The 27,439-nt window shown below is 43.2% G+C and overlaps 1 protein-coding gene across 3 annotated transcripts in view; it reads left to right on the top strand.

Annotated features, from left to right (window-relative positions):
* Nucleotides 1-6,787: 6,787 nt before the first annotated feature.
* PTP4A2 (protein tyrosine phosphatase 4A2) overlaps nucleotides 6,788-27,439 on the top strand; it is a 32,047-nt gene continuing 11,395 nt past the window's right edge. The window contains exons 1-3 of one of the 3 annotated variants that reach the window (XM_043574381.1): nucleotides 7,594-7,699; nucleotides 23,391-23,524; nucleotides 24,006-24,708. In XM_043574381.1, coding sequence (XP_043430316.1) covers nucleotides 24,613-24,708 — 96 coding nt within the window. In that variant the 5' untranslated portion in view covers nucleotides 7,594-7,699; nucleotides 23,391-23,524; nucleotides 24,006-24,612. Of the gene's footprint in view, nucleotides 7,020-7,588; nucleotides 7,700-23,390; nucleotides 23,525-24,005; nucleotides 24,709-27,439 lie in introns of those variants that run through there. The other 2 variants (XM_043574380.1, XM_043574379.1) reach the window with 2 other exon arrangements.

The raw sequence follows: 27,439 nt of genomic DNA, 5'->3' as shown, positions 1-27,439 counted from the left end.
ACACAGAATCGGAAACAGGCTCCAGGCTCCGAACCATCAGCCCAGGGCCCGATGCGGGGCTCGAACTCAGGGACCACGAGATCGTGACCTGGCTGAAGTCGGACGCTTAACCGACTGCGCCACCCAGGCGCCCCGAGAACAGATTTTTTAAAACACCACTGGAGGGGCACCTGGCTGGCTTAGTCGGTGAAGCACGTGACTCTTGGTCTCTTGGTTGTGAGTTCAAGCCTCACACTGGGCATGGAGCTTGCTTGAAAAAAAAAAACAAAACACCCACCACTGGAAGGAAAAGCTTCTTTTTTTTTTTTTAATTAAAAAAAATTTTTTTTAATGTTTATTTATTTTTGAGACAGAGACAAAGCATGAACAGGGGAAGGTCAGAGAGAGAAGGAGGCACAGAATCTGAAACAGGCTCCAGGCTCCGAGCTGTCAGCACAGAGCCCGACGCAGGGCTCGAACTCATGGAGTGTGAGATCATGACCTGAGCCGAAGTCGGCCGCTCAGCGGACTGAGCCACCCAGGTGCCCCTGGAAGGAAAGACTTCTAACATTGAGGCTAATCTAGTCTTTTGTCCCTTTGCCTATAGGTCTGTTCCCTTCCCCACAGTGGGTCCTCTTACCCCTTCTCAGGCTCTCAATATCTCTGAGTGGCTGGGACATTCTTTTTCTTTAGCTGGGCTCATAAAAGGAGGCATTGCACTGGGTGACTTCTGCCATTCTTTCGGACATTAATTCAGGGAGGTTCATAGTCCAGCTCTCTCTCCCACCAAAACTCATTTTTAGGGAGGCTCGCATAATCTTGTTCTCATTACATGAAAATGGCTGGTGAAATCCAGTTAATTTTTTTTCCCTTGTAATGTTTGCATTTTAACAAAAGATGAACTCTATTTTGGCTTGAAACCAAGAAAGAAACCTCCAATTCTGTAGTTTATAGGCACACAAGCTAAGGATAGCGTAGGGGATATATTTTGGGTGGGGGGCAGGGTAACATTTTCAGCACCTTTGAAAACATACCAGTAGTCAAATTAGGATCACTGGTGGGGAGATGGGTACTCCAGGTTACCAGTAGGTATGATGGGGCCCACTGTGGCTGGGGTGGGATCAGGGCGGGGGGGAAGTCAACATTCTGGCCATAGCACTGGACAGAATTAAGACAACTGTGTACCATTGGGAAATGCATCTTCTCAATTTCACAATGTGACCTTGACTGCCCCATTTAACCTAGTGCTTTGATGTCTCAGTGTGTAGAAACATTATCACAGTCAGAGAGCACATATTAAACATTTATGCTCACACAGATAATCTAAGTCACTCTGAAAGAGGTTGCCATGATGAAAAGAGCTTACACTGTTAAACCAATGTGCAGGTGGGTAGGCTGTGACCACATTCTCATTAGGAGAGGCAGATGGCATTGTGGTTGAGGGTGTGGGGCCCTGGAAAAATACTCCCTGGGTTCAAATCCTGCCTCCATCATATACTGGCTGGGAGACTTTGGTCAAGTGGCTTTGCTGTTATCACACTTTCCCCATATTCTATATGGGGATAATAAAATGTTCCATCTCCTAGCATATTGAGAAATTTAAGTTAGTTAATACATATAAAATGCTTAGAACAGTACTTGGCTCAGTACGTGTTAGTTGTGAACATCATTACCTCCAAAACCCTTTGTTGTGTCAGGAGATGAGTTACATTTCCAACAGCTCTTGTTTCAGTTATAAATTCTTTTTTATTTCCCGACTGCCAAATGGGGAAACTAAGTCTCGAGGTTATCAGAGAATGCTGTGAACGGAACCCAGAAGGCAGGGCAGCTCCAGAGGTTCAAGTTCTGGGGAGTCCACCGCTGACTCTCCGTACCGCCTGGAGCAGATCCCCACCTTGTCCGGGAGCAGTTGCCCCTATCCTTAGGAGGGTCCAATAAGGTGGCTGAGCTACCTTTTCTACAAAGTTTCTAAACTTTTCCCACTCCTTCGCCGCCAGGTCCTGAAGTCGTTTTCTCTTTGGTTTCCTGGCTGAAATCCAGCTACACCTGACTGCGGTGGAGATGGGGATCCTGAGAGCTGATTGGCCTCGGGAAGGTTCCTGAAGGAGGCCGCGGCCTTCCAGCGCACTCAGGCCTCAGCCGGGATTCAGCTCCAGCTCTCCAGCTCCTACCGGCTAGAGGCGAGGCAACTCTCTCCACCCGGGGACCCACCCGGAGCGAGCCTGGCCGTCGGTCGCAATTCACAGTTCCTCTCCCCCACCGCGGGGCTCCCCTCCAACAGCACGCACCGCGGGGAGCAAACTGCACGGGTCCGTGCTTGAATCCCCAGGCTTCCCGCAGCAGCTGATTGGCAGGGTGTGTGTGTGCGCGCGCGGGGGGGGGGGGGGGGGTGTCCTGCTGCCGGCCTTAACTGGGGCCCTGCCCCCTCCGCCTCCGCCCCAGTACAAGAGGGCTGTAAAATTCCGGAAGAGAGATTAGAAGCAGGGGATGGGTGGGGCGGTGAATCAGTACATTCCTTCCTCCCCCTGCCTCCTCCTCCCCGGTTATCACTTTGGGAGGGGGTGGGTCCTCTCTTGGCCTTCTCCTGACCGGTCCTTGGGGTCCAGACAAGCTAAGCCGTGCTGGGCGGGCACCTCCCAAGCTCAGCTGAACTTTGTAGAGGCTGGATCGTTTATATTGCAGCTCATGACCGCGTCTGGTGTCGGGTTGGGGAATTTTGGTCGTTGGTCCAACTGGGTCCTTTTCATAAGAGTAGTTCATAGGTCTGTCAGTACATTGGTTAGTAGTTCCCATTTATTGAGCAAGCCCCTCCTCTGAGGCAAGGTCTGTGCTTGGTCAATCAGTCTTGTTTTCCTAAAACTGCAACGTAGACATACTTTATCTCTTATTAGAGGCAAGGAATCTGAAAGCTCAGAGAGGTTAGATAACTTGCCCAAGGCCACACGGTGGCAAGAATAATCCCAGCTCTATTATTGGTTTTATACATTTCCCACCACATCCTGCAGCTTCCTTTACTTTAGGACGTTGAAAAGCAACACTCGTTGGGGGTTAGGGAAGTAACATGTATGGCCCACCTCCACCCTGCTAGGCATTAGACTATATCGCCTTTAATCATTTAATGTTTTTCGCCACGACCCCCTGAGAGCGATGTGATCCCCATCCCATATTACACATGAAGGAACTTTACAGGTCAGGGATTTCGGGGGCAGAACTGGGATTCCTGTACCGTCATAGCGCAAAACCACGGTTCGTGTCTACACAGTGCTTGACCGTTTACAAAGCACCTTCAGGACCCTCATTTCAGAACTGTCTCTTCACAGATGAAGACAGCGGTTCATTCATGAAGTGAAGCCCCGTGTCCAAGGTCGCAAAGCTAGTAATAAGGAACAGAGCCTGCAATTTTGAAATAGACCCTGAGAACCAGGGGTAACAAAACTTATTCCATTTATTCATTCCACAGTGCCCAGTACCATTCTCATAGTTGTGATAGTAGCTAACATTTATTGAACACTTTTTTTTTTTTGGAGTTTTATTTATCTAAGTGATTTTTGGACTCAATGTGAGGCACGAGCTCATGACCCCAAGACCAAGAGCTGCTCACTCTACTGGCTGAGCCAGCCAGGCGCCCCTATCGAACACTCACTATGTGTCTGGTGTGGTTCTACCTGAGTTATATACGCTGGTTCCCGTGACGCTCAAAACTACCTTTGGAGGTAAGCACTGTTACCATTTCAATTTTACAGATGAGGAGATTGAGACTAGATGAAGTAACTTCCCAAGGCCACCCAGGAACTACATGGCAATGCAGGGATGCCACAGGAAACAGCCTAGAGTCCTGGGGTGGGAACCAGGCACCTGGGTTGTGTCCCCACCTCTATCTAAAACCACTTCTCCAAGGGTCTCAGTTTCTTTGCCACATCGCCATTACGTCTAACTCCTGTGTGTGGCAGACCCACACAGCTTCTGCTCTTAAGAAGCTAACACTCTATAAAATCAGCCAAGAATAATGCCAGCTTTGCCTCACAGGGGCACTGGGTAGATTAATAAGCTAATGGCACTTGGAAGGTTTCAGCAAAGGCAGTGGATGAAGTCAGGGCACTCATTATGTGTGAAACTCACTGCCAAGGGTGGTTTATAACTATAATAAGGCGCCTGCAGCCCAGTTCCTGATCTGTTTGAGGTGTGCAGCCTTCCTTGGGAAACCGTTTGGACAAGGTCATTCATGTCAGGGGTTAGAGCATTCCCCTGCTGTCCTGGGGGTATGGTGGCATCATGGTCTCAGGCCTTTCACTCTCGGAGGCCAGTGTTTCTAACACTTCAGAAGGGTTTCCAGCTTACTCTGGGGGACACCCATTATTGATTGGAGTCAGAGACTAATATGCTTATTTGGGCTTCAGAGGCAGACGCCTGGGTTGAGTCCTGGTTCTGCCACTTCATCTCTCTGAAATTCCAATTGCCCCTTAAAAAAAATATTCTTTAAATGTTTATTTATTTTTGAGGGGGGGGCGGACAGAGAGAGTCAGATGTGCGGAGGGGAAGGGCAGAGAGAAAGGGAGACACAGAATCCGAAGCAGGCTGCAGGCTCTGAGCTGTCAGCACAGAGCCCAGCGTGGGACTCGAACCCGCAAACCACGAGGTCATCACCTGAGCTGAAGTCCCAACGCTCAACCGACTGAGCCACCCAGGCACCCCTAATCCCTTTTAAAATGAGAATAATAGGGGTGCTGGGGTGGCTCAGCTGGTTAAGCATCTGGCTTTTTGATTTCGGCTCAGGTCATGATCTCATGGTTTGTGAGATTGAACCCCAAGTCGGGCCTGGCACTCAGTGAAGAGCCTGTTTAGGATTTTCTCTCTCTCCTCTCTCTCTCTCTGCCCCTCCCCCGCTTACCCTCTCTCTCTCTCTCTCTCTTTCTCTCTCTCTCTCTCTCTTTCTCTCTCAAAATAGATAAATAAACTTAAAAAAAATTTTTAAAAAGGGGCACCTGGGTGGCTCAGTAGGTTGAGCGTCCGACTTTGGCTCAGGTCATGATCTTGCGGTCTGTGGGTTCGAGCCCCATGTTGGACTCTGTGCTGACAGCTCAGAGCCTGGAGACTGCTTCAGATTCTGTCTCCCTCTCTCTCTGCCCCTCCCTCGCTCATGCTCTGTCTCTCTCTCTCTCTCTCTCTGTCAAAAATAAAAATAAACATTAAAAATTTTTTTAAAAAAAGACAAAATAAGAATGATACCTTCCTTATAGTATTATTATGAAGAGTAAACTTGATAATATATTTAAAAACAATTTACCTGGGGCTTAGAATACTGTAGATGTGGGGCACCTGGGTGGCTCAGTGGGCTAAGCACCCGGGTTCGGCCCAGGTTATGATCTCAGGATTTGTGGGTTCGAGCCCCACGTTGGGCTCTGTGCTGACAGCTCAGAGCCTGGAGCCTGCTTCAGATTCTGTGTCTCCTTCTCTCTCTGCCCCGGCCCCTGCTCGGGCTCTGTGTCTCTGCCTCTGAAAATGAATAAAATTAAAAAAAAAGAAAAAATAATAGTGTAGATACTTAATAACTGGTAGCTACTATCATAGCCATTATTGTTTTCCTTAGCTGATATTGTATTATTTACTGACATCTTAGGGCCAGGCTGAGAGCTAGATGAGGGAAGATTCATTCGTTTGTTCAACCATGTACTAGATTGCCCAAGGTAGGTCAATCGAAGGAGGGGAGAATCATGAAAATAGGCATTTACAATACACATGATAAGTACTATGACAGGGGACTGCGTAAGGTGTTTTGAGACTTTAGTGGAAGAATCAATGGCCGGGAAACTCAGCGCAAGTTTTGTGGAGGAGGCAGTTCTCTGTTTCAAGTCTGTGCTTCCGGGAAGTAGAAAATGCTGCCTGCTGGAGGCAGACAGAGTGCAAATGGCAGCTGAGCCTGTGCTCCTCATCCAAGGGCCTTGAGGGCCTCTCAACTCCCACACAGTCCTGCCAGCCAGCCTTGCCCTGGAATACCCTCTCCTGGGCCACCTGCTGGTGGTGAACATCTTGGGTTCTGTTCTGTGGCTTAATGTGGCTGAGTCATAAGACCTTTCTTTTTACTGCTAAGCTCTAATGGAAGCCTTCTGGTCAGGAGCAATGCCCCAGGTCTACCTTGTGGGGATGGCCTAATGATGACTGCTGACCACTGCTTCTCCGCACAGGGCCAGATGAACATGTGTGTGGTGGAGGGGAAGCAGCCTAAGGGGCAGGAGCCCCTTCTGGACAGGTGGCATTTCTGGGCAGGTGAGACATTTTAGGGTGGACAGGGGAGATCAAGCCCCCCTCCCCAACCCTCATGGGTGAGCCTCCCCTCTTCCTCCCAAGCCAGTTTGGAATTCCTCTTTTTGGCTGCCATCCAGTAGTGGCCCAGACCACTCTCCCAACTCACCGGTGACCACATTTTCCAAACCCAAACTCAGAACTCGTGGTCTGGCAAAGAATTAAAGAATTTGTGATCACCTTCCAAACACAAGAGAGAATAGTAGATTCTTCCAGGATAATCTCTGTCGTTAAAGGGGACATTGGGTTGGAAACCCAGGCATTTTTCATACATTATATCACTGATATGTGAAAAGAGCCCTATGAGGTAGCTAACTATTTCCACTTAATAGTTGAGAATACTCAGCGAGAGGAAATAACTTGCCCAAGATGTTCCGTCCCGGAAGTTTGAATTTTGGTCTGTCAAGGAGGGTTCCTAGGATGTGTGTTTGCGTGCGTGTGCGTGTGCGTGTGTGTGTGTGTGTGTGTGTGTGTGTCGCGCGGAGTTGGGCGGGGAGAGAGGCAGAAACATCCTGCACAATTGCAGACGCACACGCTATTTATTTGGGGCCTCGAGGAAGGGCAGCCAAGTACTGAGCTGCCCTGGTTGTCACTTCTGAGCTGGAAATCCCCGGGCAAAGGGCTCGGTCGCCGCCCCGTCCCATCAGGATCTGGCCCCAGGCTTCGCGGCTCGGGATGCGGGAAAAAGCCCTTCGACCTTGCACGTTACACAGCGGCCACCGGCCCTCGCCTCTGCCCAGGTGCGGGTTGAGGGGGCCGCGGTGTGGGCGAACGACTCCCCAGGCCACGTTCCGCTCCCCCCCCTCCCCGGTCACATGGACGCGCCTTCCGCAGCCGGGAGCGCGGAGCGGAACGAACCACGAGGAGGAGCGGGGGAGGCGCCGAGGGCAGTGGGTCAGCGCCCCGCGGGGTAGGTGGGCGGGCTCAACCGCCCCGCGAGCCGGCCGGTCAGCCAGTCAGCGGGCGCGGGGGGCGGGCCAGTGGGCGCGCGCGCCGCGCCCCGCAGCGCCCCCTGAGGGGCGGCGGCAGGAGCTGGTTCCGGCTGCGCGCGCAGCGGTGGTGGCGGCGGCGCGATCGGCCGGGCTGTAACCGTCGTCCGTCCGGTAGCGGCTGGAGCGGCAGCGGCGGCCGGGCAAGGCGCGAGGTGACGCCACAGGGCAGCGGCGGGAGCGGGGCCAGCGGCGGCAGCAGGAGACGCAGCGGCGGCCGCAGCAGCAGCAGCAAGACGGACTCGTGGACACGCGCCGCCGCCGCCGCCGCCGGGCCGGGCCGGGTGTCGCGCGCCGAGGCTGGGGGGGAGTCGTCGCCGCCGCCGCCACCGCTACCGCCGCCGCCGCCGCCGCCGAGGTGACTGAGGAGAGAGGCGCCTCCTCGCTCCCGCCGCCGCCGGACTTCAATGCCCAGTCCCCAGCTCGCCAGCGTGAGTGCGCTCCTCCCGGGCGGCCCCCGCGCCGGCTCCCGGGGCCTCGGGGAAGGGGAGGGCGGGAGGCGCCGCAGCCATTAGTGCAGGCCCGAGACACGTCCCCGGAAGGAGGGCCGGGCCGGGCCGGGCCGGGGGCGGGGGGAGCGCAGCCGGGAAGCGTGGAGAACGAGGGTGGGTGAGGAAGGGGGGACTGTGCGTGTGCAAGAATGTGGAGTGTGTGTGTGGAGAATGTGCGTGCATGAGGGGGACAGTGTGAGTTGGGGAGAGGGCTGGGTGTGCATATGGGGTGAGGAAGACGGAGTGGGGGGTGTGGATGGGAGAGTTGGGGGCCGTGTCCGGGGTCAATGTGTGTGTGTGAGTGCGAGCGGAGTGTAGAGGGCAGTGGGGGTGTGTTGGGGGAGTGTGCGTAGGCGACAGGGGTAAATGGGGGAGAGTGAGGAAGCGGGAGAGGGAGAGAGCGGTCAGTGTATGGGGTAGAGTGGGGGGAATATGAGTGGTGCGTGAGAGGGAGGACGGGGAGAGTGTGAATGGCAGAGGAGGGAGCGTGGAAGGGTGTGCCTGCGATTGTCCAGCGTGTGAGCGGGCATCCTGGAGACTCTCCGTGATCGTGATCGCTGTGTATGGCGATAGTGAACCCGCGTGTCCTCGGTTAGAGAGTTCTTTCCAAGAGCGTCTTGTTCCTGGGTTCCAGTATGAGGAAACGGTATAGGAGTCTATTCCAATGGCACTATAATCTTCTGGTTCTGCGATTTCTAAAAGAACGGTCGTGTTTTTTTCGGAAGGGGGGGAGGGTGAATACCATGTCTTATGACATTCATATAAATTTCTAAATTTGTCAAGGACATGGTCTTCATCCCAACCTAGTCTGGCCCTCTGAACGCTACCTTGTCTATTGCCCAGGATCCTCGACTCTTGTCTTTAGAGTGTTCAGAGGCATAGACGCTTTTGTACAAGTACTGCTGGTTTTTCAGGTGAAAGGTATTTTATTGTTAGGTAAGTGGAAAGAATTTTTGTTAGGTTTTGGCTCTTTTCTACCCTTCTGGAGAAGAGCTCTTGAGAAAAAATAATGTGATGATGATGATGATGATGATGAACCACAGGCTAGTTTATTATTCCCTGGAGTTTGTCAAGAAACAAACATATAAAGTGCTCAGCAGTTCTCGCATCACCACAGACCTACTTGTCTGTTTGGAATCACCAAACTACAACTGGTGCTGGATTAGAATATGGTAGTTATTTACAGTAGTTTCAGACAGGAAGTGAGTGAAGTTATGCCTTGTTCAATGTGCAAAGGGAAATTAAGGCTGCGGAACAACACATTATTAAGGCTCCAGGATCACTTGTGTTGGTGAAGATGGTGAGAAGTTGTCTCCTGTATTTTGATCTGACATTTTCAAAATTGTTTCATATTGGATAGTGAAAAGACTTTTTTTTTTTTTTAATGATTATTTATTTTTGAGAGAGAGATCGAGTGTGAACGGGCGAGGGGCAGAGAGAGAGGGAGACACAGAATCCGAAGCAGGCTCCAGGCTCTGAGCTGTCATGACCTGAGCGGAAGTCAGTCACTCAACTGACTGAGCCACCCAAGCGCCCCTCGAATAGACATTGTTAATGGACTTTGCCAGATTCTTGTGTTGTGGAAGTAGGGGTTTTTGATAGAGTATTTGGTATGGATTTTACACTTTAATGATAAGTTTCTTAGAAGTTGGGGGTCTTTCAATATAAGCAAAGAGGAAGGTAGTCCTTTTGATAGTAGACATAATCGAATTATAGACCAAAGCATCTACGTGTAATTGGAAGTCTGAAATTATATTTTTTCTAGAGTGTTCTTCTCATTCACTAGCATGCCATGCTCTCTGCTTTCAGAAGTAGTGAATAGTATTGTTAACTAATATTCAGTGGGGGACTGGACTAATTAGTATTAAGTGCCTGTTGTGCACCAGGTACTTTTTATACACTCTCATTTAAATCTCACAGCTACTGTGAAGGTTGTAGGGATCCTCATTTACGTTTATTTGGCACATACTGAGTGGTTTTTGTTTGCTAGGCACTTGGGATTCAGTGCTGAGCCCTCAATGACTTACAGTGATGAGATGAAGAGATAATAGAGACGCAAAGAGGTTAAGTAACTTGTCCCAGGTCACAAGATAATAAGAATTGGAGCTGGATTAAAAACCCAGGTCTGTCTGATTCGAGTCCTTGGTTTTTCCACTACACCATCACCACCCTCGCAGTAGGTTGTCTCACTTTGAGGTTTCTCAACCACACAGTGACCCAGCAGCTTCTGCAGATGAGAAATGTTGAATTTAATGCAGAAGACTAGATGGCCAGAGGCAAAGGGATCATTTAGGAGATGCTGACTTGAGGCTCTTTGGGGCCTAAGCTAGGCTTTTATGTGGGTGGAGATTCTGCCTTGAAACTCTTGGGGCCCCAGGGTGTGTGCTTTGAGACATAGTTTTTATGAGGCACCTGGGATATGTCTGGGAGAGGAAAGTCTGATTAAAGAAACCCATCAGCCTTTTATGTTTTTTTATTTTGGGGGAAAGAGAAAGAGTTACTGGGGTTAAGAGTCAACTAGAAGTTGTCATTCCTCTGTGAAAGTCTTTTCTGTTCAGCTGTATGAGATATTTAACTCAGATTGTGAAGGCAAGTGAGAAGATACATGTGGAAGCACTTTGTTAATTATAAATTGAACTATATAGATTCAGAATATTATCACCATTAAGACCTTTCTAAGGCAACAGTTTGTCATATTTAGTAACTGGAAAAAGCTAACGTTTAGGACACCTATACAAATGAAAAATTGTTTAGAACTGCTGAACTGGGTATATTCTGACTCAGAACAGCAAAAGTCAAACCACTCCCTCCATGAGTCAGTCTAGTAATATTTAATTTGAACGAACCAAATTTATAGGCAGAAATCATTTACAACATCATTGAACTTTGGTGGCACTAGGAAGAGTAAATGTTTGAATGCTTTTGTGTATAACTTTCTTAAAAAGTTTGAAAGTCTCATATTTCCTTGAAAAGATATTTGTGTGAAATGAGGTAAAATAGATTTGTTTTTCTTAAGATTTAGCTCTTTGTTTAACAATTTGTCTTAACTTTTTTTTAATGTTTGTTTATTTTTGAGAGAGAGACAGAGAGACAGTGTGAGCAGGGGGAGGGGCAGAGAGAGAGAGGGGGACACAGAATTGGAAGCAGGCTCCAGGCTCTGAGCTGTCAGCACAGAGCTGGACGTGGGGCTCGGACCCACAGACCCCACGAGATCATGACCTGAGCTGAAGTTGGAGGCTTAACTGACAACCACACAGGTGCCCCTTAACATTTTTTCTTTCAAAGGTAGAAGTTTTGTATGTAATAGTTATAGAACTTTTTATGATTTTGAGACAAAGTTGAAATTTAGTAAAGGTTCATTTAACAGGGTTTTATACTGTACCTTTTTGTTGGAATATGGGATTGTTAACCAGCGAAGCCTCTAGAAAAAACATTTACAGATAAGATGCAGAGGGGCAGTACATAAATTTTTAGCTGTTGCTCTTGGAAGAGCGAAACTTAAGTTAGAGTGAAACCCAAGTTAGATTGATTTCTTCAAGTACTGTATAATCAGCTATACTACTTAAAGAAGTTGGGAATCTTTAAACGTTTTGAGCAACTGAATATCAAGATCCATCATTTTAACGTGGTAGATTTAGTTATGTTTATTGAGTAGGGCAGTGGTAGAGATTTTGAGGTCATAGGATACTTGTGATGTCCAACATTATTACACTTTAAATTTCAACATTCCCTTCTTGAGAGTCTTATGTATGCTGCATAAATCTTACTTAAAATTCATAATAATCCTTTGAGTAAGTGGCATTCTTTAAATTGTACAGATAAAGAAATTGATTTATAGAATCAGTTGTTGAATCCCAGGTTTTGGAATCCAAGTTAAAGAGTATCAGTAAATAGATGGCAGTGGATAAAAAAAAAAATTCCCCTTGAGGCTTAAGGTACTTAAATCTCTGGCTAAACTTGATTTTTGAGTTAACTCTGGTCATTTTATAGGGAGGTATATAGGAGTTAAGTAGATGTTAAAGAAGTTGGCCTTGGGGCACCTGGCTGGATCAGTCGGAGAAGCATGTGATTCTTGATCTCAAGGTCATGAGTTTGAGCCCCACATTGGGTAGAGAGATTACTTAAATAAGTAAATAAATACATAAGCAGATGAACTTAAATTTAAATACATAAGCAGATGGCGTTTTGTTTGAAATGTAGTCTTTAGGGTTGTTGTTTTTTTTTCTTTTTTTCTTTTTTTTTTTTTAAAGGATACTTCAGTTACCTGCATATTTTTTGTTTGCTCTTTTGGTGATACTGCTGCTTTGAGAGTTTTCTTAAGACACTAGTTGGGTTATATAGAGACTGATGATTATTTTCTAAGATAAAGCAAGAGTCTGTGATGTTACAGTTCACATAATTTTGTACCTTGGGTTTGTTAATGAACAATGGATACCACCAATTACAAATTTTGGGGGAAATGGGGATTTGAGTCTGTTAATCTGGAATGTTAGAAGAGCCTTTTATCCATTTTCATCCTTAGGGCTAGTGTATATGTATAGAGGTGTCTGGTCGCTTTCTCTAGTTACCCTTTGTTTTACTGACTGAACCACATTCTCTAGCTCCTTTGACTTCTGGCCACTGTCTTGGGACTTGGAGCCCTAGAGGACTGCTTGATGTAGAGCCCAAGTAGGTATTGTATGTATGTTTTCTCTCCTTGGAGTAGTGGAGATCTATGTGGGCTGAACGGAAATTGTCACTAGTCTAGCACCTCTAAGAAAGAAGCTGCACAGCACTGTGGGCTCTGTCCACTTTCTTTTTTTTTTTAATTTTTTTTCAACGTTTTTTAATTTATTTTTGGGACAGAGAGAGACAGAGCATGAACGGGGGAGGGGCAGAGAGAGAGGGAGACACAGAATCGGAAACAGGCTCCAGGCTCTGAGCCATCAGCCCAGAGCCTGACGCGGGGCTCGAACTCACGGACCGCGAGATTGTGACCTGGCTGAAGTCGGACGCTTAACCGACTGCGCCACCCAGGCGCCCCTCTGTCCACTTTCCACAGTTACCCTGTGGAGTTAACAGGACCTGGGTCAGAAAATGACCCTTCTGCACGTCTTAACGGTGGTTTTCCCTGAACTGTCTGTTCAATCAGCATAGATTGACAGGGCACAAAATCTTTCCTGACAAAATGACTGTGAGGAGTTGACAGATTATACCAACAGTTTTTTGTTACTTGAATACAAATGTTTTTTGTTTGCCTGCACGGATTTCTTACCCATACATTCTGTAATACAGCATCTACTTCATTTTAAGGGGCCTAGAAACTAAATTTCATCATTTGAATATAAATTTACGTTGCACAACATTGCCTTTTTAAACGATAGAGGATTTTAAGCTTTTCTGTGACTCTTTTCTAGTTGAGCCTGTTTTGAAAAAATATTTTGACCATTAGAATGGTCTTTACCTTTAGAGATATTTAATTCCTTTCATAGCATTTTTGGGTTGAAATTTCATTCTTCTCAGAAAATGTTAATTCTTTTGGCATAAAATGCACACATGATATATTTGCTTTAGCAGATCAGATAAATTACTTTGTGTTTTTATTTCTGCAGTGGTCAGAAATGTTGGCTCTTAACTAATGTATCCTTTGACAAGAATTCAAATTCAGTCTGCTTTCTTGTAGTCCTCTTTTAGTTTTAGTTGAGATTTGAGCAGTCTTATAGGAGACGTTCACTAGGTTGTATCACCACAGTATCCGTAAATTGGATTTATAGACATATGCTGATATTTACTGTTTTTAGCAGCAAAACAAATTGATGTTTTTTACTTTCCATTATTTATGAAAAGCCTCTCATGAGGGAGCAGAATGACTGGTTAGTGCAGAAGGATATGAGTCATCGGCAGGGTTTGTCAGCAAATTGAGAAGGATATGATGGAGAAACAATAGATTCTAGTGACATTATTCTTCATTCCACACGTGTGGATGCAAACAAGTTTCCTTTGGTGATTGGTTTAAGTTACTCAAATAATTTAGATCTTCCAAGATGAGAAGCAGTCCAACTTTAAGTCATAGACTATGCCCTGAATTGTTTTTCTAGTGAAATGAGATCTTCATTTGGAGGTTGTCAACAAGTAGAATTTAAACTCCTCTCTCTGTTTACTAGGAAAAATAATTCACCTATGAGGTAGGAGTTAGTAAGTTGAGAGTCTGTTTTTGTGAAGCTTGTAACTATGGACGTGCTCCGTAGATCAGAAGATGTCCACCAATGTGACGTATTTGTTTTCTGTCATTGAGTAAAGAGTCACTCCCTGACTACTATTCCTACTTTTAAATTCTTAAAAGCTTTTATTGCATTCAAATTGGTTTGAAATTCTCAGCATGGTCAAGGCCTCCTGGAGTTATTTAACCAAAGACTCCTTTCCTTTCTCAAGGCATGCTACCATGGCCCTTCACTGTTTCTACAGTCTTGTCAGAAAAGTTTTACCTTTCCTCAGAAGTCGTGATCCTCCTCCATTCTACTCATACTTACTTTGTGTCTTCAAAGTATGTGGCATTAATATGAAATTTTAATGTCCCTCATCAAATATTTTCACCCACGTGGATTCTTTTAGGCTCTTGATCCTGGATAGTGTTTGTATGGTGTGCACAAAGAGCTCCACAAAGGCTCGTTGTTATATTGGATATGCTGCACTTTAGTATCATTCAGAGGTGGCATACTGTCCCCCATCTCAGTAAGCATTTGGAGGAAGAGGACGAGAAAGTACGTTTTGCATTCTTTAAGTTGGAAGAGAAGGAAGGTGAATCCATGTTGACCTAAACTGGTGAGCAAAGAATAATAATCCCTTGACATGGTGTTATAGAGGTATTTCACCATTTTTACTTCACTCTCGTGTTTTAATGTGAAACAACTGCTTTCACTGTATGGTTTTTAAAGATTGTGAATATTGTGTTTTATGAAAATAAACATCAAGCCATTAATGGACAATTGGTGGGTAGACAGTATATTTTAAAAGGCCACTGGCAGCTCCAAATAGAATGATTTGGGTTCTTGTCTATCTTGTATTACAGTGAGTACACAGAGAGAGATGGCTGTGAAGTACAATGTAATTTATAAAAAGCAAGTTTAGGAGAGGAAGTGAAGTGTAACTTAACCGGTTTTAGGGGAAACTTGGACCAAAATGCCCTAACAGCAGAAAAATTTCTGGGGCTCAAACAAAAGAATTTATGCTGACAAGATGTAATTTGGAATGTTTTTTATTCTGTATCCTGTGCATAGCTTCCTTCCCTCCCTGTCAGTGGTGGATATTTAAACAGGACCTTTAAATAATGTTCAATATATTTGACAAAATGGGGAAATGAAAGAGTTAAGCTGACCCATAAACTGCTCAGCTCTGAAACATATATTTTAAATAATGCTAACAATAGCCTGGAAGTTCTTACTTTGCATGCTGCTCCTGTGCTGTAGGTTATTTTGAAAGGTGATTCAAATAACCTTTTCCCAAGTATCTATTTTGCAACCTCAGGGAACTCACAGCTGTTACAGTCATTCTAACTGTCCTGATATAGCTCAGAAAATATTTCAAAGTGGTGTTGACAGGATGAATCCAGGTGTCCTTGTGGATTTTCTTTCTTCTTTCTTTTTCTTTTTTTCTGGATTTTCACTACTGAATTTGCATTATTACAGTTGAAGTTCAGAACCTCAAATGTATTTCTTTATTAATGAAATAATCAATTCAGTGGCTCTGGGTTAATGTACATATAGTGATGTTGGAAACTAAATTAAAATGATTAAAACTTATTAAATTGTTTTCCAGGAAAATTACTTAGCCTTTTGAGGTTAAAGGAGGTAAGAAAGGAAAAAAACAAATATTAGAATTTAATTATACGGGAGTGCTGCTGAATTTGAGATAGTTATTATTTTTTTTAATTTTTTTTTTTTAACGTTTATTTATTTTTGAGACAGAGACAGAGCATGAACGGGGGACGGTCAGAGAGAGGGAGACACAGAATCTGAAACAGGCTCCAGGCTCTGAGCTGTCAGCACAGAGCCCGACGCGGGGCTCGAACCCACGGACCGCGAAATCATGACCTGAGCCGAAGTCAGCTGCTTAACCGACTGAGCCACCCAGGCGCCCCATGAGATAGTTATTATTATATAAAAGAGGTTACCACAGTTATTTAGGAAAACAGTGAACTTAAACTTTATAACATTGGGAGTCTTAAAGTGCATGTAAACTAAAGTCTTTAAACGCAAAGCCCGTGAAGAGGATAGCCGTAATATCTTTGCCTAGAAAGGAAAAGTGTGAATAAATAGAATCAATTTAATAGAGCTATTTAACTTAACTTTTAAAAGATTTAAAAGGTTGCCTAGATGGCTCAGTTGGTTAAGCGTCCCAACTCTTGATTTCGGCTCAGGTCGTGATCCCAGGGTTGTGAGATCAAGCCCCACGTTGGGCTCTCAGCTGAGTGTGGAGCCTGCTTGGGATTTTCTCTCTCTCCCTCTCCCCTGCTCATACACTCTCTCTAAAATAATAATAAAAAATAACAGAAGATTTACTGAAATCAATAAGATTAAGCCCAATATTAGAATTGTGCTGTTAGGATTTTTAATGTTATTACCAGTATTCAAATAACTATTAAAATTAAAAAAAAATTTTTTTTTGAGAGAGAGAGAGAGCACGAGTGAGCAAGGAGCAGAGGGAGAGAGAGAGTGTGGAGTGTGGAGGCCACAGTGGGGCTTGAGCTCACCCCATGTGGGGCTCGAACTCACGAACCGTGAGATCATGACCTGAGCCGAAGTCGGACCCTTAACCGACTGAGCCACCTAAGTGCCCCTAAAAATTTTTTTTTAATGTTTATTTATTTTTGAGAGAGAGAGAGAGAGAGACAGATGAATGGGAGAGGCACAGAGAGAGGGAGACACAGAACCTGAAGCAGGCTCCAAGTTCTGAGCTGTCAGCACAGAGCTCAACCTGGGGCTTGAACCCACGAACTGTGAGATCATGATCTGAGCTGAAGTCTGTCGCTTAACCGACTGAGCCACCGAGACGCCCCTCAAATGACTATTTTGGAAAAACTGAAAACTGGCCATAGTCCTGTTACCACCGTTTAAATTTTATTTAAATTTAAAGGAAACATAACATTTTTGGGAAAAGAAATTCAGCTGGAGAATTGCTAATTTTTAGAGAAACAGTAAAGTACAAAATTGAAAAGTAAATATTTTCAAGTGTGGTATTGAAAATATTTAATGCAGTTTTCATCTTATAGTTATTTGTAGAGGTAAGAATTACTAGAAAATGACAAGTACTTCTAATCACTAGGGCACATACAAATTTGAAAACCACTCCCTTTTCATTTGAGTGGGAACAGAGCCCACAGGACTTCAGTAAATAACGGTCACTGTTCTCAGAAGCAGGTGCGATTGTTGGTTAATGACTTTCCTTTCTGAGTGGCAGGCCCTGTATCTCAGGCTGGTTCTGAAATGTTAAGATACTTTCCCACTGTCAAGGTCATGATTTCTTTTTATATAAGTGATTATTGATTTCTGTACTGGAACTTGATTCTCAAGTTCCCTCCTTAAATGAGGAAGTGGAAAAGTGGGAATAACCAAGACAGTAACTATGAAACTTTTTTTTTTTTTTTAGCAGTAAAGAAGCATCTTGGTATTTTTAGCTTGTTTACAGATATTTTGGATCCTAATTTGTGTAGAATTTAATGATACCTCTTTCCTTATCAACTCCCTGCCACTGTAGTAGGGGAGGGGAACTAACATTAATTTGAATTGTCTAAGTTCACGGATCCAGATGTATACAATTTTAGCTTGGTAAATGGCAACCATCAAGGGATGAACAAAGTAGCAGAGAGAGTAGAACTGTTGTTTCTACAAGGCTCTGATGAGTTGGTAGGGTATGAAAGAAGAGTACGATTTCAGTTTGAGACAGGTAACTAGAAGATTCATTAGCGAAGTTGAGTTCTCCTTAATTAACAAGTCTTTAAGATACATTTTCCCACAAATGGTCAGGATGCAGTAGAAACAGAAGAGTTTCCCTACTCTTCTTGCATGGTGTTGTGGTGATTTTATGGTCCATTGTTTGAATCGACTCAGAATATTAAGTTAGGCTTCTCTGAGTTCTTGGAGTTACTCAGGGCCTTCTTTTTTCACAGACCACACATCCAGTCTGGACAGATCTACCTCAAAGTATATCTTGAAACTGATCCCTCCTTATCCTCTACTGCTATTACCATGGTCCAAGCTATTTCTCTCCTGATACGGCTAGCAGTGGTTCCTACCAGATCTCCCTGTTTCTGCCCTCACTATTCGTATTATCTGTCTCCACATAGCAGCTAGAGTGGTCTTTTTAAACATAAGTTGTCAATCTTCCTTGAAACCTTATCATTTTTCTTGGAACAAGACCGAAATACTTACATTGACCTTTAAGGCTCTCTTATTTCTCTGACCCTATTCATTCCATTGCCTTCTCTGCTCCGGTAGCACTAGCCCCCTTGCTGTTCCTAGAACACTCCAAGCATGGCCCCACCTCATAACCTTTGCAACAGCTAATCCCTTTTGCCTAGAATGCTCCCTCAAATATCTATTTGGCTCACACCCCCAGGTCTTGGATAAAATGTCACTTTTTTCAGTGAGGCCTTTTCTGATAGCCTTATTTAAAATTGGAATCCCTCTCTTTTCTGGCACTGTAGATTCCCCTACTTTGCATTTTCCTCTGTAACAGTGGCATAGTTTGTCTTTTTCTGCCTACTAAAATATAAGATCCACCCTGACAGGAATTTTTGTTTACTGCTCTTGGTGCATCTATAAAAGTATATGACGCATAGGAAATGTCTAATATATACTTGAATTATTAATAAATTGTTAATTAGCCAAATTGCAAGGAGGATGTCTTAACTCTTCAGAAGAAGGAATTCTTTACTGTTGACAGATTATTCATTTCTAGTTTAAGAGAAGTGCTGGTGTCTTTGTTGAAGTGAGATGAATTTGTTTTAGGAAGAGATTGTTGCAAGTTTTTAACCTTATATGCAGTATAATGCTTTCATGTTGCCTGTTTGTACAAACCAAGCTGACTCAAATTTGCATGACTTCCTGTAGAATTTCTGGTAAGAAAAGCAACAGTAAATGTATGCTTGCTTGTTTTTCTAGACCTTTGCTTTTAGATTTTTTCTTAGGTCTAGAATTCTTTATTGTGCATGTATGTTATAATTTACTGTTTTAATTTGGTGAATACTGGTGTGACCCATCAAATTGGAGGGTTTATGGTATTATTTAATTTGGAAATAGGGGTAATTTCTCAGTGGAAAACTTGATGTGAGTGGATTGACAGGATTTTTAAAAGGATGCCTAGTAAGTTTGGGTTGCCCTCAAATTCTGTTCATTTATGTTTGAACTTAGAATTACAGTTGCCAAAGAGGAACCTGAATGTTACTCAATAATTTAATACTTTTTTTAAAGTTTGTTTATTTTGAGAGAGCGTGCACATGCATGTGTGAGGGGGAGAAGCGGCAGAGAGGGAGAAAGAGAATCCCAAGCAGGCTGTTAGCGTGGGTCCATCTTGGGGCTCAATCTCACAAACACTAAGATCATGACCTGAGCTGAAATCAGGAGTCAGATGCCTAACCAACTGAGCCACCCAGGTGCCCCAATAATTTAATATCTTTAACAAAGAAGAAGACTGTCTGGAATTGTGTAGGTACAGGCCTGCCTAGGACAGAGTGACTAGCACTCTCTTAAGGCTCTTTGTAATCCTATGGTTATAGCACTGTTGAGAATGTAAATTGTAGTTTTTAGTTTTTGGGGGGCTGGAGGGAAGAGAGAGTATGCACGTGTGGGAGGGGGGGAGAGAGAGAGAAAGAGAAAGAATCTTAAACAGGCTTCACAGCCCAGCGTGGAGCCTGATGTGGGGCTCCATTTCACGACTGTGAGATCATGATCTGAGCTGAAATCAAGTCAGTCGCTTAATGGGCTGAGCTACCCAGGTGCCCTGAGAACGTAAATTATAAATCATTGTAGGGTTCTTTATCGCCCTAGAATTTTATTTTAATTAAAAAGTATATTTATTTTTGAGAGAGAGAGAGGGACTCGTGTATGCACAAGCAAGGGAGGGGCAGAGAGAAGGGGACAGAGGATCTGAAGTGGACTCTGTGCTGACAGCAGAGAACCTGATGTGGGGCTCGAACTCATGAATGGAGAGATCATGGCCTAAGCCAAAGTCAGATGCTTAACCGACTGAGCCACCCAGGCATCCCATACCCTAGAATTTTATAAAAGTAATATATATATGAAAAACAAAACATTTCAAAAGGTATGTATTATGGTAGAGTAATTCAGAGTTCTGGCCTCCAGCTCCAGTCCCTTCCACCCCCTAGACAACCACTGTTACCTCTTTGTAACTCTCCAGATAATTGATGGGTATGAAAGCTATACAGCACTCACAGGTATTTCTGTATATACTGTTCATACTATCATGTGCTCTTTTCACTTATTAGTCTCTTAGCCATCTTTCCATATTTCACATAGATGTGTTTTATTCTTTTTAACCTCGGCATGGTTTTCCTTTTTAAGAATATACCATGATTAACTGATGGTTAGTGTATAATTTCATGTATTTTGGTTTTTGATTCTCATCTAAGTAGATGTTAGGACTAGACTTGACACAGGACATTTAAACTCTAATACACCGCTTTTCAAAGCTTTAAGTAGTCTCTGTTGTGTTACTGACTTAGTCTTTCTGGCAGTACACTATCTTAGCTTGGTAGGCCTCTGCTTGCTTGTTTCCAGTCTCCTCTTTATTCTGTTTTCTCTTTCCCTCTTTCCTCTCTTCGTCTCCTTAATTTAAAACAGTTGCAGGGGGGTACCTGGGTGGCTCAGTCGGTTAAGCGTCCGACTTCGGCTCAGGTCATGATCTCACAGTTCGTGAGTTCAAGCCCCGCATCGGGCTCTGTGCTGACAGCTCAGAGCCTGGAGCCTGCTTCACATTCTGTGTCTCCCTCTCTCTCTGCCCCTTCCCTGCTCATGCTGTGTCTTTCTCTGTCTCAAAAATAAATAAACATTAAAAAAAAAATTAAAACGGTTGCAGGGCGCCTGGGTGGCTCAGTTAAACTTCTAACTTCAGCTCAGGTCATGATCTCACAGTTCGTGAGTTTGAGCCCTTGGTCAGGCTCTGTGCTGACAGCTCAGAGCCTGGAGCTTGCTTCGGATTCTGTGTCTCCTTCTCTCTCTGACCCTGCCCTGCTCCTGCTCTGTCTCTGTCTCTTAAAAAAAAAAAAAAATTCAAATGGATTTTTCTGTCACAGACCATTCCTTCTAATCCTGCAGTGAAGTTACCATCTTTTGTTAAAAATGGAAATGTTGGGGCGCTGGGGTGGCGCAGTCGGTTAAGCGTCCGACTTCAGCCAGGTCACGATCTCGCGGTCCGTGGGTTCGAGCCCCGCGTCGGGCTCTGGGCTGATGGCTCAGAGCCTGGAGCCTGTTTCCGATTCTGTGTCTCCCTCTCTCTCTGCCCCTCCCCCGTTCGTGCTCTCTCTCTGTCCCAAAAATAAATAAAAAACATTGAAAAAAAAAATTAAAAAAAAAAAATGGAAATGTTGTATAGGAAATGTCCCAAATTCAACATTTTAAAAGTTAAGTTCTCTAAAAGATAACATTACTTAATTAATGCCAGTGAGACAGTTTTAGAAGAAAGTTTTCCTGTAAGATGTGCAGGTGCTAAGTTTATGCTGAAATAACAGGCCTTTGTAACTTTTGAGTATTTTCCAGCTGTGGTGAGTTGTTTATGATTTTTTTGCAGACTGCTTGTTTTGTGTTCTTATGTCTGTTACAGGAATTAACATTAGTTTATCTGAATTGACAGGTGCAAGAGCATTTAACTGTTGATGTGTAGTTGAACTGGGGAGGGGGGCTGGAGAAGGAGCAGAAGCTTGTTTTTATCATGTATCTGTTAACATTGATAGAACATACTGTTTCATTTGGCAGAAATTCCTTTGCTGGGGATCTCAGTATGGTGTTAAGAATTGAAAATCTAATAATGAATTATCCTTATCCTTGGAAGTGGTCCTTCTAAAATGAAGTTGGAGGAGTAAGATGGGATAACATTTGTTTGCTGAGCAGACAAACACTGGAGACTAGGTAGAAAACTTAATGCTAGAGCTGTAACCTTTTAAGCCTGGCCATCCCTACAAAGCAGGTCTTTCAGTGCTTTTCCTCAGCTGACACACATACTAGCTGTGATAACATCGTTAAACCAAAGGGATTCCAATAGGTTAGAATTTCCTTGTGTTTTGCTTTTCACTGCATGCAAACCATTGTTGAGTGGTTACTTTAATAATCTTTTCTCCCCTTATTTAAGGTCACAGAGTTGCAGATCAACATCCAAGCAAATATTTGAAGAAAAGTTACAGTTGCATGAAAAAAAATTATGACTTGAAAAATATGTGGGTTCCTCCTAGTCAAAATTGGAAACATGAATGGAGTTAGGAGATCTGGGTTCTTGTCCTTGATCTGCTACTTATTAGGGATGTGGTCTTAGTTAAGTCATTTTAATCTGCCTCCCAAACATCATCTCCCCACCCCCCCCCCCCCCCCCCCACCCCGCCAAGGTCAGAGTAGTTGCTCTCTAAGTTTCTTGTAGCTTTAAAATTCCTTGACTGCACAGGGAGTAGTACTCTATGAAATGTGTAATCTAAGGTGGCTGTGTTTTGTGGTTAGAGTTAGAATTAGGAGTTGGGAAAGTGGTGGTGTATATTCTTGTTTTTCTTAGTTTGAGTATAGAAGTTTCATGTTTTTACTGTAGTGTATAACTTCTGCTGAGGTATTGAAGTTCTTAGAATGCCATTTTGGATTTCTTATGTGTTTTGTGCTTTTGTCCATGGTTAATATAGTCACAAGTATGTCAGTGACAACAAAATACAGTGCCATAAGAATATCATAAAAAGATGACTTGTGAATAGAATAGGCTTGAAAGTTTGTAAGCTTAGATTCTTTCTTAGATGCATTTTAGTTTCTTCCTGAAAATGGTTCTGTAGCCATTATCTTCCATGTCTTTTTCTATCTGGTCAAATCATCTTTTCAGAGACTACTAAATAAGCATTTACGGGTGGCTGAGAAGAGGCAAGTGAAAGAACTTAGACCCTGTCCCTATTTCCAGAGCTATTCATTTATTTAGATTTATTTATTTATTTGAGTAATCTCTACCCCCAAGGTGGGGCTCCAACTCCCAAATCCTCACTTCCAAACCCTTACGGACTGAGCCAGCCAGGCATCCTCAGAGCAATTTATGATTATCTTGATACTCTGACTGAGCTAACTATAAAGGTTACTGTGTTTCAAAGCAGCAGGCCCAAAATAATACTAAAAAATTCTGCCAGTTTTTTGCCTTGTTTTGGGGATGGATTAATACTTGGGCAGAAGAATGCTGTGTGAATCAATGACCTTTAGATGCTTTGTACTCTTGAGATAGAGATGTGATGTGAGAAATAGTAAAGAAGTAAACTGGGCTAGAAATGAGATGATGGGATTCATGCATTAGTTGAGGTAGCAGGCATTATGTGTGGTACATTGGAAAAACATTGGATTAACAGAAGACATTTACCTAGACAAGTCATTTCACTTTTCTGATGCTCTTTCCTCATTCCTTCTAGGTAGCAATAAGTACTCAGAGTTGTGAGGAAAATAAGCTAATTTTTCAAAAAGTACTTTATGGACTAGTGTTATAATTGGGGGCCATTGCATATCCTTTGGATAGAAAGAATTCAGTCCTCAGAGTGAAATTTTGGTAAATATCCTTCATCCATTTACAGATGTATCTTATTTTAAGCAAAGTGTGTATATGAAAGACTTAACCATCAAAGCAGAAGAATAAGATTGCTGTGAACTTTACGAAGAGCCTATGGACGGAAGGTTCTTTAAGGATCTTTTAATAACTATTTTAAGTGAATTTAAAAATTCGGTCATTTAAAAAATGACTTGAGTTACAAATAATCTTATTGACACAGAAATTTTGCTGAATCCCGCTTTGGAAAATTTTGCTGAATCCCGTTTTGGAAAAGAAAAAACACACTTTTGAATTTTGGACTTTTAAAACTCTTGGTATACATTTTTATCCTAGTCTTCATAGATGACAGTAATTAAAACTTGGTGGCATTTCAGCATTTCAGAGCTCTTTGGGCTCACAGAGAATGTATTCATGACTTTGAGCATCATGTTTACTATGCTGTCAACCTCCACTTCATTTTACTTCTGCTTTTCTCCTCTAGGTTTTTCGTTGGAATATACGTTGCACATTTATGGCGATTCTGAGCGTGAGGGCAGACTTCTGCCAGGCTCAGCACAGCGTTTTCGCTGACAAGTGAGCTTGGGGCTTCTATGTGCCATAATTAACATTGCCTTGAAGACTCTGGACACCGAGACTGGCCTCAGAAACAGTTGGCTTTTTTTTTTTTTTTTTTTTTTTATTGCAAGCATATTTCTTTTAATGACTCCAGTAAAATTAAGCATCAAGTAAGCAAAAGTGGAAAGCAACCTACACTTTTAACTTGTCTCACTAGTGCCTAAATGTAGTAAAGGCTACTTCAGTTTTGTATGTAGTTGGAATTTTTGGAGTCCGAAGGTATCCATCTGCAGACATTGAGGCCCAAGTTGAATTTGGATTCAAGTGGATTCTAAATACTTCTGCTTACCTTGAAGAGAGAAGCTTCTTAAAGAATAAACAAGTTGAATAGAGAAAACACTGATTGATACTAGGCATTTTAGTGGTCTTTTTAATGTTTTCTGCTGTGAAACATTTCAAGATTTATTGATTTTTTTTTTTTCATTTTCCCCATCACACCTACACACGCACGCTCACACTTTTTGTTTGCCATAATGAACCGTCCAGCCCCTGTGGAGATCTCCTATGAGAACATGCGTTTTCTGATAACTCACAACCCTACCAATGCTACCCTCAACAAGTTCACAGAGGTAAGATTGTAGTATGGTCTACTTTTTGGATTGATTTATAGGTAAAGTTCCATTATAAGTGAACACCATTAGTAAAGAAATCTCTTACCACAAAGCCATTTATTTCTGTGACTGGAATATGGGTGGTCATCCTTCCCAGTCTCTGTTTAAATTGGGTTGAATTAATTATAACAATTTTTTTTTTTTTAGAGTTTATTTAGAGAGAGAGTGAGCAGGGGAGGGGCTGACAGAGACAAAGAGGAGGGGGGGGAGCAGAGAGTGTGAATATCTCAAGCAGGCTCTGTGCTGTCAGCGCAGAGCCCAGGGCAGGGCTCGATCTCACGAACCATGAGAACATGGTCTGGGCCGAAATCCAGAGTCGGGCACTTAACCAGCTGAATCACCCAGGCACCCCTACAACAGTTTTTTAAAAGAACACTTATAGAGTTTGGGGAGATTGTCTAGTGCTGGTTTTTTTAATATCCTTTCTACATAATTAGCAGTTCTTTTGTCAGATTTTTAATAATAAAAATTATATTTATTGAATACTTAGTATGTACCCAACGTTATAATCAGTCTTATAAAAAAAAAAAAAAAGCGCAGTTTTAGGCGTTATATTATTTACTACTCAGAATAGCCCTATGAGGTATAGGTACTGTTATTTTCTTCCTCTTACAGATGAGGAAATTGAGGTTCAAGGCAATTTGGTAATTTAGTAATTTGGCTAGAGGTACACAACATATAGAACTGTCTCTGACCCTGAAATCCAGGTCTGCCTCAAATATTCTAGCCACTTTTGATAAAAAGCTACTCCAGAACTACTTATCAGTCGTAACTATCATCTGCAAGGATCAAAACCTTATGGGGAGGAAAGGTATTATAGGTAACATTTTTATGTCAGATCTTTCATTTTCTCTGCTGTATTTATAGAGTAAACTTAGCTGGATGAACTCCTAGGGATTCTAAATCTACCCCTCTCATTTTACAGATAGCAAAATGGAGTTCAGAAGAGGTTTTGACTTTCATAAGGACACAAATATTTACTATAAAAAACTGTACCATAACCTTTCAATGAATGGCTACTATGGAGTTCATTTTAATAGGATTTTATTTGTATTTTGAAGTGTTTTAAAATTACTGACTCCATGTAATAGCAACAACTTTCCTGAGTCTGTTTTAGAAGAAGGCCATTCTCTGAAAAATAAAGTCATTTAGCAATTAGAATAACTTTTACCCTTTAGTTAACCAAATGATGGACACTTGTAGGATATCACTGTTCCTGCTTATTTATACTTATAATTCCCTGAGCTTCTTAACTGTGTGTACACAGTGTGTAAGTTGATTCCAGGCCTGTGTGCCCTTAGCTTGTTCAGTCACCTTTAAGCCTGGTTGAATTATGTGATACTATTTTCAGCCTGTGGATTCCTTGGCCATAGACTCCAAGAGTGGCAGAAGCCACTGTCCTGCAACTATAAAAAGATGTTGGTGACCCACTGAAGATAGGTAGTCACTGGATTAGGCATTACTGGAGAAAATTTTCATTTTTTATTTGTTAAAAAAATTTTTTTAAATGTTTATTTTTGAGAGGGAGAGAGAGCAGGGGAGGGGTGGAGAGAGGGAGACACAGGGTTGAAGCAGGCTCCACGCTATCAGTGCAAAGCCTGACGTGGAGCTCGAACTCATGAGCTGTGAGATCATGACCTGAGCTGAAGTCAGACACTCAACTGCCTGAGCCACCCAGGCGCCCTGGAGGAAAATTTTTAAAGGAGCAAGGCTTCTGGCTATAATTATATGTTTGTTGGCTTTGTAACATGATACCACTTTTTAATCTTAATTTCAAAATTACTTTTGTTTCCTTTTATTTTTTAAAATATTTTATTATTTATTAATCATTAAAAAAAATGTTTTTGGTGCGCTGGGTGGCTCAATCGGTTAAGCGTCTGACTTCGGCTCAGGTCATGGTCTCGCAGTTTGTGAGTTCAAGCCCCGCATCGGGCTCTGTGCTGACAGCTCGGGGCCTGGAGCCTGCTTTGGATTCTGTATCTTCCTCTCTATCTTCCTCTCTCTCTCTCTGCACCTCCCCCGCTTGTGCTCTGTCTCTCTCTGTCTCTCAAAAATGAATAAATGTAAAAAGAAAAAAAAATTTTTTTTTAAATTAAAAAAAATGTTTTTAGGTTTATTTATTTTGAGCGAAAGAGAAAGTGCAAGCAAGGGAGGGGTAAAGAAGAGAGAGAATCCCAAACAGGCTCTGTGCTGCCAGCGCAGAGCCAGACGTGGGGCTCGAACCCTGAAACTGTGAGGTCATGACCTGAGCTGAAACCAAGAGTTGGATACTCAACCGACTGAGCCACCCAGAAGCCCCTTTAAAGATTTTATTTTTAAGTAATTTCTGTACCCAACATGGTGCTTGAATGTACAACCTCAAGATGGAGTTGTATGCTCTGCCAGCTGAGCCAGCCAGGCATCCCACCTTTTGTTTCTTTAAATTAAAAAAGCAGTGGTACTTAGTATGTAAAAATCAGAAGATACATATAAGCAAAAGACAGTTTAGGGTTGCCTGGGTGGCTCCATTGGTTAAGCCTTTGGCTTCGGCTCAGGCCATGATCTCTTAGTTCATGAGTTTGAGCCCCACATTGGGCTGTCTGCTGTTGGCACGGAGCCCCGCTTCGGATCCTCTGTCTCCCCTCTCTCTGCCCCTCCCTTGCTCAGGTTCTTTCTCTCTCTGTCTCAAAAATCAACATTAAAGCATTTT

The sequence above is a fragment of the Prionailurus bengalensis genome, chromosome C1 (assembly GCF_016509475.1).
Source record: "Prionailurus bengalensis isolate Pbe53 chromosome C1, Fcat_Pben_1.1_paternal_pri, whole genome shotgun sequence".
Classification (NCBI taxonomy): Eukaryota; Metazoa; Chordata; class Mammalia; order Carnivora; family Felidae; genus Prionailurus; species Prionailurus bengalensis.
The sequence above is the reverse complement of the archived record's forward strand: the minus strand, read 5'-3'. Positions and strand labels throughout refer to the sequence as shown.